General features: G+C 42.4%; 1 protein-coding gene across 1 annotated transcript; it reads right to left on the reverse strand.

Moving 5' to 3' along the window:
- Positions 1–15,071: 15,071 nt before the first annotated feature.
- On the reverse strand, positions 15,072–15,584 carry LOC127796841 (proline-rich receptor-like protein kinase PERK2). Its single transcript, XM_052329247.1, has one exon. The coding sequence runs from the start codon at positions 15,582–15,584 to the stop codon at positions 15,072–15,074; it is 513 nt and encodes a 170-aa protein (XP_052185207.1).
- Between the last annotated feature and the right edge of the window lie 4,046 nt (positions 15,585–19,630).

Raw genomic sequence — 19,630 nt, forward strand, 5'->3', positions numbered from 1 at the left:
AGACATAATTATATCTAATGGGCACTCACACACTTAAAGTTAAATGAATTTTAGCTATAAGGCACACCTAATAGTTAAATGGATTTTAGCTAAAAAACACACCTAATAAAGCAATCACAAAATAAATATTTAAAAATAAATTTCTACAATTAGATTTTTGATCTTCATTAGGATTAAAAATAAGGCTTGGGCCTTCTCCAAATGATATCTTCCATGGATTGCTCAAATTGGGCCTTAATTCTTCATGGGCTTTTAATTTTTCATGGACTTTAATTCTTCATTCGCTTTAATTCTTCATTCTTCAATCCAATTTAAGTCTCCAAGCCCACTTTCTTTATGCCTACAAGCAAACAATTAAGTGTTATTAAATTATATATTATGTATATATTTATAGGATATATTATATGATATATTATATACTTATATATTATATAAATGCTCCATGCATGCACTCCATTGAGTATATGTATTGTGTTATAATATATATATATTATATTTACATGTTTATTATTGTTGTTGCCAAAATACAACAATTAGAATTTTTAGGAGTGGGGTGCTCGTGAATGCCGTCGGCCTCGGGACTCGATCGAAGAATTGGATGCAAAACTAAAGGGAGGCTTCCGAAGGGTTCCTTCCAAAGGGTCAATGCGGGCTTCCGAAGGGTTCAGGTGGGCTTCCGAAGGTGTTCCCATTAGCTTCCGAAGGTCTTCTCCAGCCACTTCCGAAGGTCTTTCATGCGGCTTTCGAAGGTCTTCCCTGCGACTTCCGAAGGGTTTTTGTCCTTCCGAAGGGTATTTGGTCACGTTGCAAAACCAATGTGGACTTCAGAACAATGCTTCCGAAATGTGCTTTCGAAGAGTGGCTGCCGAATTGAGCTTAAAAAGGGATCATGGAGCTTACGAAGGAAAATAGGGCTTCCGAAGCCTGCTGTCGAGTTGCGCTTTCGAAGCAATGATGAGGCTTCCGAAGCACTAGGGGGTTTCCGAAGAGTGAGGCTTCCGAAGGTCTGTACGGCACAAACAACGGTTAGAAGGCTCGCGGGATTTTCCTCCCGCGAAGGCCCTCCGACGCTCAAGTTAGTAACGGAAGGAAAATAGTCGCCAGGAATGGAAAAGAAGACTAAATTTCGGAAGGAAAGTGGGAGAGAAATACCGATATCCGGATCCCCTTTTGAGGGTTGAACTTGGCCTTTTATAGAGATCGAGAAAGGAGCACACGTGGCCCTTCTGAAGGATTCCTTCCGAAGGGCTCCTTCCGAAGAACCTTTCCTAGCCGCTTCTGAATAGGGCTTCCGAAGCTCTTTCCTCAATAGCTTACGAAGCCCTTTCCTCAGCAGCTTCCGAAGGTCCTCCTCAGTAGCTTTCGAAGCTTGCTCCTCAGCAGCTTCCGAAGCTTTCCTCAGCAGCTTTCGAAGCTCTTTCCCCAGCAGCTTCCGAAGGTCCTCCTCAGCAGCTTCCGAAGCACGCTCCTCAGCAGCTTCCGAAGCTCCTTCCTTAGCAGCTTCCGAAGGTGGCTTTCCCGCCATGCTTGGACTTTTTCGTTTTTCAATTTTTTGGGGCACCACAATTGTCCCCCACTCTTTGTTTTGTTCTTCTTAGATACAAAATAAAGAGTATTTTCTAAGCATAGGGCACCAACAATCAAAAATGACTCTTCTCGAATGACCCTTATTTCCTCATGAACCTTACTTTCCTAGGAATTTTCTTGGATGTAACTTTTGACAATGTTATGTCTGTGGAGCTCTTACGCTCATGAGCTCGAGGAGGGCAAAGTAAGTGTCGTCACGTCTGGCACCACTCAGATGATCGAGAAGGGCCTAGAGATGGACCTTAATGCTGATGCTTCTTAGAATATGCTCTCTGGTGTGGGTTCAAGTCACGTGTATCATCCCTTAGCCGAAGATTAGTGACGACTTTATAATTTACATTATTTTTTAACTGGTTGTAAGGAACGATCATTTTGCTAGTTTCATCTCAAAGCATTTTTCTTAGAATTTTTTACGCATTTCTTTGGCTATTGCGTTTCATTTTGTCATCTTTGGGTGAATGTAGTTTCTTGGCAGTCGTTTCAATGTTCCTCATGTAATTGCCTTATTTGAATCACTACGTAATTCTATTATGTTTCCATCATTTGCTTGTTGGTCATGCGACTTGCCTTTATACCTCTTTAGGCTTTGATTTATCAGCCACAACAGTTCATTTTTTTCCTGTTCCTATCTACACCTTCTCTTCAAGGCTCTTTGGCCCCAGGAAACTCGGGATAGGCCTTGCGCCCCTGACATGATTGCGAGACTCATGCAACATTCATTGAGCTCTCGGCTTTTGTCTAGATTGGGGGATTGTTGGTTCTTTGCGAACGTTTCTGGGAGGGGCCTTCGTTTACCATAAGGAAGCTAGATTGGCCTAAAGATCCAATGTGGGATTCATCCCGACCTTTCGAGTTTTTACCGGGAGACCTAGGCACCAGATCGATAGAGGAGTCGGGTCTAGCTTAAGAGCGTAGCACCGGACTTAGTCGAGTGATCTAGGTGAGTCTGCGGGCATAGGTGTCGGAGCATCCGATGATCCCGAGTTGATCTATCGTCATGGGTGGTTCTCGATGGTGCCTGTTGTTTTCCATCAGTTTCGTTTGCCATGGGAAGGCTAGATTGAGCTAAGGATCCGACGTGGGATTCAACCCGAGCTTCTGAGTTTTTGCCGGGAGACTTAGGCGCCAGATCGATCGAGGAGTCAGGTCTAGCTTAGGAGCGTAGCACTAGACTCAGTCGAGTGATCTAGGTGAGTCTGCAGGCATAGGTGTCGGAGCATCTGATGATCCCGAGTTGATCTATCGTTATGGGCGTCAAATTGAGTCCTGGCGGTCGAGTCTTCGAGAGTTGCATCTTGTCTCTTACTTTCTTCATCTATCCCTTTGAGGTCCAGTCTGTCCAGAGGGATTTGGCTTTGACCAAAGATCCAATCCGAGATTCCTCCTGGGTGTTCGAGCTTGCCGGGAGACCTAGGCGCCAGATCAATCGAGAAGTCGGGTCTAGCTCAGGGGCATAACACCGGACTCAGTCGAGGGATCTAGATGAGTTTACGGGCACAGGTGTCGGAGCATCCGATGATCATAAGTTGGTCTTGGGTCACAAGCGCCAGATCGCACCTGGGCGACATAAACCTCACATGGCGAAGGCGTCTTTCGACTTACCATATAGCGACAAATCGTTTTGAGATCCGGTCTGTCCCAGGGGATCTGGAGTTGGCCAACCATCCAATTTGAGATTCCTTCCGGGTGTCTGAGCTCGCCAGGAGACCTAGGTGCCGGATCAATCGAGGAGTCAGGACTAGCTTAGGGGCATAGCATCGGACTTAATCGAGGGATCTAGGTGAGTTTGCGGGCACAGGCATCGAAGCATCTAGCGATCCCGAGTTGGTCTTATGTCGTAAGAACCAGATCGCAGCTGGACGACTTAAGCGTCGCGTGGTGTGGACGCTTTTCGACTTACCATGTAGCGGTGTCACTACCTTCTGTCCCTCATGAGAGTTAGTCTGTCCTCGGTGTATCTGGGTTCAAAAGCCAGTTAGGTTCTGGATTCTTTCCAGGTGTTCGAGCTTATCGGGAGACCTAGGTGCCAGATCAATTGAGGAGTCGGGTCTAGCTCAGGGGTATAGTGCTGGACTCAATCGAGGGATCCAGGTGAGTCTAGGGGCACAGGCATCGGAGCATCCGATGATCCCGACCCGGCCTAGGGTCATATGCTCCTGATTTCTATCGAGTCACCCTGATCTCATCAAGGTCATTGCCGAGCTATTGCACTTGCATTACATTTCATTGTACATACAAATGCTCAAGGCCTAGGTCACGTGGTTTGGCTTATAATTTTGCCTACTCCATGGGAATACAGGGGGTATATTCTTCTTACATATTGGGGGATATTATTACAATGGAAAATTTAAAAATAATTTTGGCTCATAGCGGAGTCGGGTAGTGCCTCTTGTAATGAACGCATCTCCATGTCTTGTGCTTCAAATCTTTCACAGCTAGCCCTGACCGATAGAGCAGGGAAATACCTTTGATGGTGCATAGTGTTCTAGGTCTTGCTCTTCACATCTCCTTTGATTGTTTCTCCTGGACCTTTTCCCCTGGCCTTGATGGTTTTTTGGTTTATCTAGTATGATTCGATTGAGTTTCCCCTCTTTGATTAGCTGTTCAATCTGGTTTCATAGCTCCTGACACTATTCTGTAGTGTGCCTTGGGGACTTGTGAAATTTTTCATAAATAGTCTATGTCCTTACCCATGTGCAATGCAGGAAAGCATAGCGACTCTTGGCTTAGTAAGGGGAGTAAAGCTCCAGAATTGCATCTTTTGGGGGCTCTTCTTTTCTCGGCAACTTCACTGATGTGTCCGACCCAACATCGTTCGGCCTCCCTCTTCTTTTCCCTTCCCATGCTTCTAAAATTTCCATTTGAACGATGAATTGTTTAGCTCGGGCAAACAATTTGGCCATTGAGTCTGGCTCAGAAAATGCTAGTGATCTTCTGAGCGGGGTGTAGGCGATTCCATTAAGCAAGGCTGAGGCTGCCAAACTGATCGGGAGGTCCCTTACCTCTTGCGTTGCAGCCCTAAACTGCTCAATGTATCGCTTTAGGGATTCATTTGGCCTTTGTTGCATGCTTATCAAATACATGACACTCTTCTTCTTCTTCAGGACATAGGCAGTGAATGCCTCCAGAAACCCTTTCTTTAGTTGTTCAAATGATCGGACATGCCCGGCTGGTAACTCAGTGAATCCTATCAGGGAAAGCGGGAAGGCTCTACACTTAGTGACCTCATTCCAACCACTGCGACGAAGTGTTGTAGGTGCTTCTCTGGGTCCTCCCTTCCCGAGTATACCGAAAGCTCCGGTAGCTCGAACCCTTGTTGCACTGGTTGCCTTTGGAGTTCTTCAGATAAAGGAAACCCCTTCGGGGGAGTTTCCTTTGGCATCATCATTACCTGCTTCTGCTCTAGCACCTTTTCTATGAGGTGCTTGATGTCAGATGCCTTGAGTGTTTCATGTTCTGCTTCATTTTTGCGAGGAGGTGGGACATAAGGAGCTCGTGAGTATGTGCTTCCCGGTGTCTCTTTATACATGAGAGCTTTCCCTATCCTCCTATCACATTCCCTTCCTAAGTCTGTCATCTCTGGGACTTGGTTATTCGGCCATGGTGTTATAACTCTTACCCCCTGTCGTGTGGTCCTTGGAGGGGTTTCTATGGATCTCCAGTGTTCTCCTCCCGTATTGGCTTGTCTCATGCGGGGAATTAGTTCACGCAGCAAAGTAGTGATTCCCTATAATCTTCTCATATTCTTCTCATTGTTTATCTTGAGTTCATCATTTTATTGTTTTAGTTCCTCAAAATTCTTTTGTAGTTGTTCATAATCTGATAGTAGGACCGTGGGTGGGGCTATCCCGGAGGGTTCTGAAGGTACTAAAGTCTCCACGAGGTCTCTATTTGGAATTGAAGACTGTCCAAATGAGTGTTGTTCTTGACTAGCGGGTGCTGCATGCTGGACTTGCTTCCCTCATTCTGTTGCATGCCTCATCAATCCAGCTACGTATACTTTTTCCTGAAATACCACCCAGTCTAGTGGTCTGGTTGCCCTCGAGCGTAGGAAAGTTTTCTGAATGCATTACATTGTCATGGTGATCTTCTGAAAATTTTGGCACCGCAAGGTGCACCTGATCCCTTCTTGTGTCTTTTGTCTTAGTATGAACGCTCATTCAAGTGGAGTTATGCGTGTTCGTCGAAGTAGTTGATTTGGTCTCATTCGGCATTTTGCGTTAAGATTGGCTTTTTGTTGCGTTTCCCACAGACGACGCCAAATTGTTGTTGCCAATATACAACAATTAGAATTTTTAGGAGTGGGGTGCTTGTGAATGCCGTCAGCCTCGGGACTCGATCGAAGATTTGGATGCAAAACTAAAGGGAGGCTTTTGAAGGGTTCCTTCCAAAGGGTCAATGTGGGTTTCCGAAAGTCGCTTCTGAAGGGTTCAGGTGGGCTTCCGAAGGTGTTCCCATTAGCTTTCGAAGGTCTTCTCCAGCTACTTCCGAAGGTCTTTCATGCGGCTTCCAAAGGTCTTCTCCAGCAGCTTCCGAAGGTCTTCCCTGCGGCTTTCGAAGGGTATTTGGTCACGTTGCAAAACCAATGTGGACTTCAGAACAATGCTTCCAAAATGGGCTTTCGAAGAGTGGTTGCCGAATTGAGCTTAGGATGGGATCATGGAGCTTTCGAAGGAAATGAGGGCTTCCGAAGCCTACTACCGAGTTGCGTTTTCGAAGCAATGATGAGGCTTCCAAAGCACTAGGGGGTTTTCGCAAAGTGAGGCTTCCGAAGGAACATCTTGCTTTCGAAGGTCTGTACGACACAAACAACGGTTAGAAGGCTCGCAGGATTTTCCTCCCGCGAAGGCCCTCCGATGCTCAAGTCAATAATGGAAGGAAAATAGTCGCGAGAAATGGAAAAGAAGACTAAATTTCAAAAGGAAAGTGGGAGAGAAATACTGATGTCCGGATCCCCTTTTTGAGGGTTGAACTTGGCATTTTATAGAGATCGAGAAAGGAGCACACATGGCCCTTTCGAAGGAACCTTTCCCAGCCGCTTCCGAATGGGGTTTCCAAAGCTCCTTCCTCAGCAGCTTACGAAGCCCTTTCCTCAGTAGCTTCCGAAGCTCTTTCACCAGCAGCTTCCCAAGGTCCTCCTCAGCAGCTTCCGAAGCTCCTTCCTCAGTAGCTTTCGAAGGTGGCTTTCTCGCCATGCTTGGACTTTTTTGTTTTTTGATTTTTTGGGGCACCACAATTATAATATATTATATTATATATATATATATATATATATTACACATAACTATTCAATTAAACCAATTTAAAAATCAAAACGGGGGTTATAATTATAACAAAATTTTACAAAATTAACCACTAATTAAAGGCCCAAAAGAAAAAAAAAGAAAAGTGAAGATGGCAGCAACATCAACAGCCGGGGCCTGCAAGGGGCCATAGCGGGCAACAGGGAGGCCCATGGCACACGGGCACGCAGCAACAGGCTGGCGAGCAGGCAGCGCGAGGCCAGCCCTCGTGGCTAGCGCATCGCAGGGCCCCAAGCGTGCTAGCAGGTCCTGCCGGTCAATTTTTAAAAAAAATTGGAAATTGGTGGTTTTTTTGGGGCATTTCTTAATTGATTTTTGGCCCTAGAGGATTTTTCAAAATACAAGGGTTTTTCAAGCACTTTTTTGAGATAAATGTTGAAATTTTAAAAAATAGAAATTTTGAGTTTTCCTCAAAAATTGGTAAAAATCAATGGGTTGATTAAAATGGTAATTTTTATGGAGTCTGGTGGAATTCTTAGAAAGAAGAATAATTAAAATAAATAAAAAAGGCGATTGGGGAAATTTTAATGGAAATTAATTAGCTAGGTGTGGTGTGGTTAAAGCCCAAATCTGCTAGTGGACCCTGGGGTGAGGGAAGGGAAGGACGAAACCTAGTTCCCACCTAGGGTGTTTCGTGTTGAAACATAGTCCACCCTTTACGAATGGCCAAGCATGTGAGCAGTTCGGATAATTGATCACGAGTGACACCCGTAAGTAGGAACGGGGCGTCACATAAGGGATGGCCCCAAGGATGGGTGGCCTTGCGAATGTTTGGTAAAAATGATGAATGTATGTTGTGTGCAGTTGCTTGTTGTGCTTGTTCTATAGGTGGTCTAGTGGAGTCCTATGGCCATGGGTAGACTAAATGCATGCTAGGGGTAAAATGGGAGGTTATTGCCTTGAACATGTGGGTTTGGAGGGCTGTGATACCTTGTCAATCATGCATACTTACTTGTCATTACGTCTCATATATTATCTTGTTTATATTCATTTGCACCCTTACTAAGTCATTGTGACTCATGAGGTTTTACCTCGTATTGTAGATGTTGCAAGTCCAGACGCAAGCAGTAATGATGTCGGGAGGATGAAGTGGTGACTAGCGTTGTTGCCTAAGTTTTGTATGTTGTAATTACTCCTGTATGTAAACACGTGTGTTAAATATATGTGTTGTTGGACACTGGATGGTATCTAGTTGGTTGTAATTAGTGTAGTATAGTATGTGATTATGTAGACTTTTGTTGTGGGTGGCTTTGGTTGGTTGAGCCAAGATTTGAGATTAAGGATCGTAAAATGAATTTCCCATAAATCCCCAGTACTCATCAGATTTGTAATATGTTAGTTTGTGCCTAGGTCACCTTTGGCTTCTTGTGAGATGAGCTGAAGAAAGGTGAAGCTCACTCGGGTTTCGGGTTTCGGGTTCCGTTCTGCTCTGCTTCTTTTATTTGTTTGGAGACCGATTCCTTGAATGGAATGAAGGGAAGGACGAAGCCTAGTCTCCAGCTAGGGGGTTTCTTATTAAAACATAGTCCATCTGTTCATTAATGTTTTGATGTGTGAGTAATCCGATCGATTATTCACTCATGGCACCCGTAGGTGGGAGCGGGTCATTACACCTAGTCTTGTAAGGTGGTTTTGTGCCTTATTTCCATTACGCATTTGACTGATTTTTCAAAATCCAAAAACCCTGAATTTGGTACACCAAGAGTTGGCATTCCCCAACACGTGCATGGCACGCAAGGGTGTGACTACGTGTAACATGGGTCGCGAGTGGTACGCATCGGTGTAGGGGAGAGCATTCGGTCATAACCGACTGAACCGTCAACTTTTTACCAACCGAAGCGAATCAATCAAGCCCACTAACTGAGCCGAACTGAACCGATAGGATACGCTCACTGAAAAACTTAAATTGAAATAACTAGTATAACCGAACTTCACTAAAACTTACTAAATGAGCGAGCATGATCGGAGGGAGAGAGATGCAGCTGGCACGGTGTCGGCCTCTGCATAAGAAGGAAACGAAACGCCAGAGACCAAGACGAATAGCCAACCCTTATTCGGTTCGACCCTTCGCTCGACCAGAAGCCCAAATTTCCCTTTATCTTTAACTGTTATGTGGCCATGAGATAGAGAGATAAAAAGAGAATGTCGTGAGGTGGTGGGAGAGGATCGACTGACATAAGGTAGCGAGAGGGAGGCGACGTTCGTGAGGTGGAGGGAGGGGGAGATAAAGGTGAGGCAGTGAGATTGAGATGAAGAGAGAGAGAGAGAGATGGGTCTTGAGAACCAGAATCGAGAGGGCGGCGAGCAAGAGGGAAGCGATGGACCACTGGTGAGGCTAGAGGGAGGGGGCGACGGATCGACTGGCACATGCGCGCGTGCATGAGGGAGAGAAAGAGAGAGAGAGAGAGAGAGAGAGAGATGGGACGTCCAATGTCGTGAGGCTGAGAGGTTTGAAGTGAGGGAGACAGAAGTTTGGAGGGGTTGGAGGTGGGGGGAACCAGAGAGTGTCAGGGTTACATGGGTAAGGGGGAGAGTAAACCTGGGTGGCGTGAGGGAGAGAGAGAGAAAAAGTTTGTGTGTATGTGGGGTGGAGGAAATCGTGGGAAGTAAAAGTAAAACCATGGGCAGTAAGGGAAAAATAGTGGGCAGTGGAGGACGAATTCGGTTATTTCGATTAACTGAAATATCCAAATTTTTTTATAAATATAACCGAACTGATTTTTAGCTACTTGATTAACCAAACCGAATCAACCGGTTCGATCGGTTCGGTTGAACCAAAAAAATGCACACCCCTACATAGGTGTGCACTAGGTTTTCAAGGCCAGGACTCCGGATGCCTCGGTTCTTCGAATGAGTCTTTGGGGCCGCATGCGAGTCTTTGGGTGACCTGTAGAGAGTTGGGCATAAAGCTTCGCACGTGGAATGGTCGGGCATGCTCGTGCGTGGTCTGGCTGCATTCTCACCCTGCAATTAAAACACAAAACAAAACATAATAAAAATTTTATATTTTTTTCCTTTATTTTGGTGAGAGGATTATATTCATCAGTGTACGAGTACAGTTGTAGTTCAAATTTAAATTTATATTTTTTGGATGAGTCCAGGTCGTCCACTGAGAGATTTATTTATGGCAAAAGAAAAAGAATGTCACACACACGCACACGCATTTGAACAAATTGGCAACAAGGTTTTTTTATGTTTTTTTTAGGCAACATATATTAGGAAATAAAGCACGGCAAAAATTGAAATAAATACTGAACGTGAGAATATGAAATTGGATAGTACTTGGGTTAAGACAATTTCAGCGTCAATCCGTTGATTCCCAAATTTTAACAGACAAGGTTAGCAACGTTAATTTAATTTCAGATATGAAGATTTGTTATTAAATGCAATTAGAGATAATGATAGTTATAGTTTAAGCAATCCTCATACATGATATGCGGGATTCTAATTTAAGCAACTACCATAAATTCAATTACAATTAATGCACAAAATAACTAAATCAATCATCCGAGTTTGGGTATGATAGCATTTTCAGTTCTAGTAACTTCCACACATGGCATTAAAGCTCTAAGTTAGGCTTACGCTCCAATCCAAACCTAGTGATTTTTCAATAATTACTACACACCCATACTGAAATTTAAATTAATGTCACTCATTTTAAGCGCAGGTTTTTTGAGGAATCATTGGCATTGGACACTGTCCTTGTCTTAACCTAAGATTAGATTTAGCTACTCATTTCCATTTGAAAGTTAATTGACAGGAATTTAAATGACGTAATTTAAATAACAGAAGTTAAATGACAGGAATTAAAATAACAAAAACTAACTGGCCATTTAGGCGGTGGATAATTAAAAAACAAGAATTAAAATTGTAGAAATTTAAAGGCATAAATTAACCGGCCATTTAGGTGGTGAATAATAATGTAACAATAAATGACATAAGAATTTAAAAGAAGAAAAAAATGAAATAAGATCACAAGAGAAAACAATAGAGAAAATAAGAGAAAGCAATTCTCAAAGAGAGAATTCTAAATAAACAACTAAACTTTGATTCAAGAATAATAATCACCCTTACAAATGCAACCAAGTGAGCTATTTATAACCCACAAGATACAATACAAACCACATAATTTCAATTATTCAACTAGACATAATTATATCTAATGGGCACTCACAAACTTAAAGTTAAATGGATTTTAGTTATAATACACTCCTAATATTAAATGGATTTTAGCTAAAATACACATCTAATAAAACAATCATAAAGTTAAATGGATATAAATGCTCTTGTAGAGCTTCCCATCTTTCTGAAATCCAGCAGAGATTGCGGTTAAGATACTCTCGTCCGAGAGATTTTCCACGTTATTAACCTCACGTCTGAACCTCTTTATGTAATCCTTCAAGGACTCACCGGACCACTGAAACATTGTAGCGAGCTGACATGTTGGGGTGAGCTACCTCAGGAGCGATCTGTATTGGTTGATGAATTTCCTCTGACACTCCTCTCAGCTACAGATACTATGAGGATGGAGCCTTCTCAACCATGCCTGAGGCATGTCTCCCAAGGTTGCAGGGAAAGCTCGGCATTTTACCAATGAACTAGAAGTCAGCAGGTGCATCTGGACGTTGAAAGCATCCAGGTGGTCATATGGGTCGCTATCCCCATTGTACTGAGGGATGCTGGGGACCTTAAATCTGTGGGGGAGAAGCTCATGTTCGATTTCCCTGGAGAATGGAGTCCTCTCTTCGCAGTCTCCTCTTCGATCATATGCCCCATGTCTCGCCTCTAGCTGTTGGATCGTCCACAGTAATTCCTCCACTACGGGATCCTGATTCGTAGATGGCCCTATGAGAGATTGCCTCTCCCATCGAGCGCCTTGCTCTGGCGAATAGTGATCTCGTTGAAGAGGTCGTCTCCTCATCTCTCAATCTAGAGAGTTGTAGTGGGCGACGCAACTTGGGTTGACCCCGATTAAGCTATCCCCTCGACATGGATCCCCGCGTCATCGACTTCCTTCATAAACCTATTCATAGTAATATTTGCAAGGACTTACGCCTTCCCTTCGTTCAGTGGGATGCAGCCCCAGTTCATCATCATAACGTCGTCGTTCTTCCAACATTCAAGATTGCAAGTTTGAGGAGCGGACCGATCCAGCTCCCCGTAGGTCTTTTCTGACTTCTCTTTCGTCTGGAGAAAGCCTTCCACTAGGAGGTCGAGGGGCTCCCATAGGTAGCATGACCTCCGCTTGCATCTGGGCTGCTTGAACTTGCGTTTGGGCCAGCGCCCTAACTGCATCAGCGAGCTACATGACAGTATTCTCTAACACTTCTTGATGCTGCTGCCAGGCCTGCGTCGCCTCTAACCTGGAGGTAAGGGCTACAGATAGGTAGGGAACCCATGCAGGGATGCTAAGGACTGATCCAGCCGACGGCATATAGAAGCGGATGCAACTGTGCCCCCAATTTACGGAATTTTCGGCAATCGGTTAGCATGGTTTGCAGGTTGGTTGGTCATTACTTCGGAACCTTTTGTATTTCTCGTTCTTGGCATTGATATTGATCAAAGCGGGCCCCTTCCTCTAGCCCCAAAATGTCGACGTTCGGAATTGGTCGATCGTTATTCGTTGGTCCGCACTGATGTAATGAATCTGAAAAGAAGAAGGATGTGATCTGGTTTTTGTTGATTCGTTGGCCAATTGGCCCCTGCAAAATACTCTGACGCTCAAGTAAGTAAGTGAGTAAAAGGTGCAAAGTCTCAACAAGTTGGTAGAGAGAGTATACCTTAGCTCTAAAAAGAGTTGGCTGATATATAGAAGGAGGAGATGTCCTCCTTCATGCGTCGTACGTCTGCAGGTGATGGGAATGAATATCTGGCGTCGGTGGTGGTACCCAGACGACAGCATGGTGCTGACGTCCTCATTAATGTGGATAGGATCTTCCATTAATGAGGATAGGATCTGAGGCGAGCATGCAAAAACCCAGAAATGGCTACAATGATATTGCAAGGGCCAAGATGGGACTGGCATGACCCAAACAAATGGGCCAAGAGGATGGGACCAGGTTAGGCCTGGACGGCCCAGGTAGGACAACACCTAATCCACCACTATTCTTTGGTTACTCAGTGGTCTTCCTGTTACACGAGCTAATCAATTACGCCAGCGAACTGGAAGTATCGCCGGGAGCTCGCTGGAAGCATCGCTAGGAGCTCGCTTGATCCTACGATCTAAGCTAGGGTTTCAACAATGTCTGAGCCTGCCCTGACGAGCTCAACTTCGAGCCTACTGGGCCTTAAGTGATTGGGCCGGGCTGTCGGGTTGAGTCCAACCCATAAGGAGTAGGGCGGGAAATACCCGTAACAATATCTTAGTTGGTGTGATGAGATGACACAGAAAACGCTTTTTCAATCATTAATGCCTTAGCCAAGGACTTTTCTTATCACAAACTAATAGAAAATCACATAGGACGTTCGCCTTATGTTGGAGGTAATGGATCTTATCTAGCAAACACCTACCCCTACATACTAGTTAAATGAGACCACACATTGAACTTTCCCACCTTCCAATTGGATGAGTCTGTATCACTAGCAAATCTCACATACAAATACACAAGATAACCGTGTTGCTTCAAGTCATAGGATTTGTTACACAATCACAACCGATAACAAATCATTAACCTTCTCAGCCATGTTATTTGTTAACAACATCACATTTGGGTGCATTGTTCAACTAACAGCCACCCACACATTTACTATAAGTATCTCATACTTCATGGCATGTGACTCACCACCATTTATTATTAGTATCTCATACCAAACAAAGTAATAAACATTTGTACTAGTTTATACTCGCTTGAGTAAAGTCCCTTATCTAAGGAAGCTAATGACTAGAAATTAACAATCTAAGATTTCTTGTGCTAAAGAATCTCGTTCTCATATTCATAATAATTTAAGAATAAGATCTCTAATAAGAAATTTAGGGACTCATTTATACAAAATTGGAGAGTTATAAATGAAGATAAATTGTCATTTTATTACGTATAAGAGCACATTAAAATGCCCATTTAGATGTCATTTAAATCTAGCATTAGGGTATATCACTAATTATTCCTTGTGGGAGTGATGTTTTTTCTGAGACTTCCATCACTCTTTTCACGAATGATATTGGTCATTCCTCTTTGAGTGCCTATATACTGAGAGTGTTCAACTTCTTGAGGAGGGAATTTGCCTTCTTACTGCTCAAGGAAGCTCATTAATGGTTCAATTAGGTGTCAAACTTGGTTTTCAAACTGGGCCACCCAATCTAGAGAGGGCAAGTTTCTCCCTATGTTTTCTAGATTTGTTGTGTTGTGATAGATAATAGAGCTTCGAGCCCTGATATGGTTAGAGTTATCTTGGTCATGCCTAGTTAGTGTATAAAAGGTATCTAACAAAGAGGCATATTGTGTAAAGAGGTTGAGCTAAGCAAAGGCTTGGTAGTCAAGTTGGTGGACTCGAATAACGAGAATGTATGGATGGAGACTATGGAAGTTGGCTCTATAACGAGTGCCAAATGATGATGGTTGGAGTTATCCACCATTGGATTCATGCAAACTCTAATGTTTCTAGTGGCTTTTTTTCGATCTTGAGCTTGTCCAAGACTTTCTCAACCTGCAAGAGTGAGGCTCGATCCCTTAGTATAACCTTCGACAATCAAGAGTAGAGTAGAAAAGAACCCTAACCATGCTACATAGATGATTAGATCTCAGCCTATGAGCCAATAAACAAGTAAAGATATGGTTCAAATTGGGGTGGATCTAGTTATTTGGGCCGAGACTTTTACCTAAATTTGGTATACTATTAGGTTAGACCCTAACCTAGATCTGGAGTTTTGGATACCCATTTGCCTTGACCAAAATTTGGAGTCTCGAGACATGTGTCATTTCTAAAGAACTCCAAGAAGAGATATTTATAGTTTCTCCCGGAGCAAAAATGTTCTCCATACTAAATACACCAAAATAATGATTGGTGTTAGATAGCTTTTATTTTAATTGGTGCAAGCATTAGATAGAAATAAAACAAAGAACAAAATTGATGAAAATTTGAAAAATTAGGGTTGCAGATGCAACTTTAACAGAAAAAAAAAAAAAAAAAAAACAAGGGCAATTGCACGCAAAGGAAAAAGAGAAAAAGAAAAGAAAACTGCAACTAGAGATGGGGCCTTCTGGCAGAATGTCCAAATCTTGCTCGGCGAATGTTATCCCGGCGTTTCTTGTACACCATGCCTCCAAAGCCTGCTGCTCCCGCGGCGGCAAGAACGCCGATCGCAATCCCAGCCTTCTGTCCCCCACTGACACCCTTCTGTGGACCTTTTGCTCCCTTCTGTGGTGGTGGGCTTGGAACCGAAGGTGAAGCTGGAGGTGGTGGCGGAGGCACTGGCGGTGGTGATGGTGATGCGGGCGACGGTGGAGCTTGTGGTGACGCCGGCGGAGGAGAGGGAGGACCTGGTGGTGTCGGAGGAGGCACCGAGGGTTGCGTTGGAGGCGAGAGTGGAGTAGGTGGTGAAGGTGGCAGGGGCGGCGGCGACGATGGCAGCAAAGAAGGAGGTGGAGGACTTGCGTCTTGGTCTGCAAGAGGAGCTGCTGCGAAGATTACTGTGAAGCCTCGAAAGAGAAGAAGAAGAAGAAGAAAGAAACGCAGTGGTTCATGTAATGCAGCCATTTTCATCAACCCAGAATTTAAGCCACTTCAATAACCTTCTTCTTCTTCTTCTTCTTCTTCTTCTTCTTAGCAGAAATTAAGATTATATTGATATGTGTTTACAATGGAGTTCAGAGACGGAAGAAATTTATAAGTGAGAGTTTCGATGGAAGCAATGCCGGCGGAAATAGAAATGGCCAGCTAGGAAGATCATCGATGCATCAGAACAGAAAATTAATATATATGGTACGTAGCTTTAAGGATAATCCAAATGCTTCATTCCTTTGCGCGCGCGCAGGTTTCTTGGAACATCCGCCATGGAAACAGTGAGTGTGTGTGTGTGTGAGAGAGAGAGAGAGAGAGAGAGAGAGCGTTGACTTTTCAAAGTAGGATAAGCCAACAAGGAAGAACTGCCAGTAACTCAAGCCATAGAACCCTCCATTTAATCTCATGATGCCTAATTAATCTTTGCAATTGGTTTGTTGACAACTGCCGCCCAGTCCACAAATTGTACTTTTGGTCTCAATTTTATCCTATTCCAACTCTAATTAACCCTTAAATCTGTTGTAATAAATATATTAGTTACGTTGCCGTCTAACCAATTTTACTTGGAAAAATTAATCTAGCTAGAAGCTAGAACCAATCACGCCGAAAATAAGAAAGAAAAACAAAAAAAAAATAATTGTGAATACAGAATTTGCTACCCCTTAAATCTTCTTTCCCAGCCCTTTCTTGATCAACTTCAATGTATCCGACACCTGCAAAACAAAGCTAGCAAAATCCAGCTCCAGCTCCACATATATCTATATATGGGGAGAGAGAGAGAGAGAGAGAGAGCAATTAATCATCCATAATGGAAGCAGTACTGCGATACCGGGAAGTAGCGGGACAAAACTGGTGAATATTGGTCCAGTGTCAAGTATATCTTCTCAAGTAGGTCAACAAGGGCATCTACTTCATCTCCCAGCAAATCAACCTATACCCAATTGTAGAAACTAGAACTAAAGAAGACTCATCAAGCTCCAAGAATAAAAGCATATGCCTACACTTTAATTCTATTGGAGGCTTGAAGCAATTACCTCAGTTTCAGCCAATCTGAGATTATGACATCTTTTTCAAGAGCCTTTCTGTAAAGCAACTCCCTTCGCCTCAGTGTTGCCACAAACTGAATGAGTGGATCTATTTGATTTTCCAGTTCTTTAGTAGGAAGTTCCTGAGGAACTCATGGGCCGGTTCAAGTTACCCGAGGATAACTATACTTTCTTGCATCCGAAAGCTTATAGAGCCTATGAGGTTCCCAAGGGCTTCTTGGAAAACTATGGGGATGCCTTGGGCGCTAGTTTTCGCCTTTTCTTCCATCCTCTAACCATTTGACATCTTCACCATCCTTGAGATAAACCCTTCTTGGCTTGTTATTTGACATCTTCACCATCCTTGAGATAAACCCTTCTTAGCTTGTCCCTAACAGGTGGAGAATTTGTTTCTCTTATCTCATTTGTTGTTGTTGAGTCAACTTGGTCGTATTAATTAAATTTTAATGATTAACAAAAATATTTTTATGATATAAATATATTTTTTACTCATACTCTTATTGCCAAAATACAACAACTAAAATTTATGATATGAGGTCCACTTGAATTTGATGTCAGGTGAAGTTAGGTTGCCGTAAGAGATGTCGCCTAAAGGGAGATTGTCGTTAGGATACTCGCCACAAGGATTCGCCACTAGCTTTTGCCACTAGCTCTCGCCATTAGCTCTCGCCACAAGCTTTTGCCTTCGCCGCTAGGTCTCACCGCTAGGTCTCGCCACAAGCTTTTGCCTTCCCCACGAGGTCTTGCAGCAAGCTTTTTTCTCTGCCCCAAGGACTAACCTCCACCACGAGGTCTCGCCGCAAGCTTTTAGCTTCACCGCTAAGTTTGCCACAAGCCTTTGGCTTGGCCACTAGGTTCGTCGCAAGGATTAACCTCCGCCAAGAGATCTCACTGCAAGCTTTTAGCTTCGTCGCAAAGATTTGGCCCTACTAATGCTCAAAAAATGGATTAGAAGGCTCACGAGAATCTTCCCCTGCGAAGACTCTCCGATGCCAAAGTCAGTCTCAAATGCCAATGACTATTCACAAAAATAGTAAAAGTGCATTCAAAGTGTCTAGATTTTATCAAAATTGGAAGAAATCATTTTCAATGTCCTTTAGCTGGGTATTTATAGGGCACAATTCTCAAGGATGGCGGGTGCTGACACGTGTCGATTATAGAATGGGTTGGATTTAACAAAAATAGGGGGAAATAGCCACGAAGCTGCCACGAGGCCGCTCGTGGCAAGCTGTCGCAAGGCTGGCCCCAAGCGGCCAGCAACTCGCGATAGGGTGCCGCGAGGCTAGCCCTTGCGGCCAGCCTTGCTACGAGGCTGGTCCACTCGGCCGCGAGACTTTGTCTCGCCGCGAGGTCAGCTCGCGGCCAAGCTCACTTGGCCTTTTGTGGCCAGCCTTTTTCCATAAAAGGGATTTTCTATTTTTTATTTAAAAATCCCTCACTTTCTCCTACCAGTTTTCCATGGCACAAAACATACAAAAGTAAATTTATTTTGAATTAAAAGTGGGTACAAAGAGTAAATTTATTTTTAATTAAAGGTGGATTGTTGATTAGTGGTTAATTTTATAAAAATTTTGTTATAATTATATCCTTCTTTTGATCTTAAAAATAGTTTAAATTAGATATTAATATATATTTTATGGTTATATGCAAGTTTAAATTGAAAAATGAATGAAATGAAATTTTAAAGTAAAATTTAATAATAATAATAATAATAATATATAAAATTATATATAATACATATACATCATTATATGCATTCATGTAATATATATAATATAATATAATATATATATATGTGCCATGTGTAATACATATATATAATATATAATTTATTAATAATGTTAAATTATTTTTATTTTTTTTTTAGGCATGAAGAATTAAAGCCCATGAAGATTTAAAGTCCATGAAGAATTCAAGTCCATGAAGAAATCAAACCCATGGAGAAATCAAGCCCATGAAGAATTCAAGTCTATGAAGAAATCAAGCACATGAAAAATTAAAGTCCATGAAGAATTTAAGCCCATGAAGAATTAAGGCCCAATTTGAGCAACCCATGGAAGATATTATTTGGAGAAGGCCCAAGGATTATTTTTAATCCTAATGAAGATTAAAAATCAATTTATAGAAATCTATTTTTATGTGAGAGCTTTATTATGTGTGTTTTTTAGCTAAAATCCACTTAACTATTAGGTGGATATTATAGCTAAAATCCATTTAACTTTATGAATGATTTATTAGGTATGTATTTCAGCTAAAATCCATTTAATATTAGGTGTGTATTATAGCTAAAATCCATTTAACTTTAAGTGTGTGAGTGCCCATTAGATATAATTATGTCTAGTTGAATAATTGAAATTGTGTGGTTTGTATTGCATCTTGTGGCCTATAAATAGATCACTTGATTGCATTTGTAAGTGTGATTATTATTCTTGAATCAAAGTTTAGTTGTTTTCTTATAATTCTCTCTTTGAGAATTGTTCTTGTTCTTTCCCCTTTTCTTTAGTATTCTCTCTTGTGATCTTACTTCCTTCCTTTCTTCTTTTAAATTCTTATGTCATTTATTATTACTTTATTATTCACCGCCTAAATGGCCGGTTAATTTGTGCCTTTAAATTTCTGCAATTTTCATTCTTGTATTTTAATTGTTCACCGTCTAAATGGACGGTTAGTTTCTTGCCTTTAAATCCTTGCAATTTTAATTCTTGTATTTTAATTATCTACCGCCTAAATGGCCGGTTAGTTTCTTCTATTTTAATTCCTGTCATTTAAATTCTGTTATTTAAATTATGTCATTTAAATTGTTGTCAATTAATTTAATAGAGATGAGTAGCTAAATCTAATCTTGGGTTAAGGCAAGGACAGTGTCTAACGCCAATGATTCCCAAAGAAAGCTACGCTTTAAATGAGTAACATTGGTTTAAACTTCAATATGAGTGTGTTTTGATTATTGAAAAATCACTAGGTTTGGATTGGAGC

The sequence above is a fragment of the Diospyros lotus genome, chromosome 3, assembly GCF_014633365.1.
Source record: "Diospyros lotus cultivar Yz01 chromosome 3, ASM1463336v1, whole genome shotgun sequence".
Classification (NCBI taxonomy): Eukaryota; Viridiplantae; Streptophyta; class Magnoliopsida; order Ericales; family Ebenaceae; genus Diospyros; species Diospyros lotus.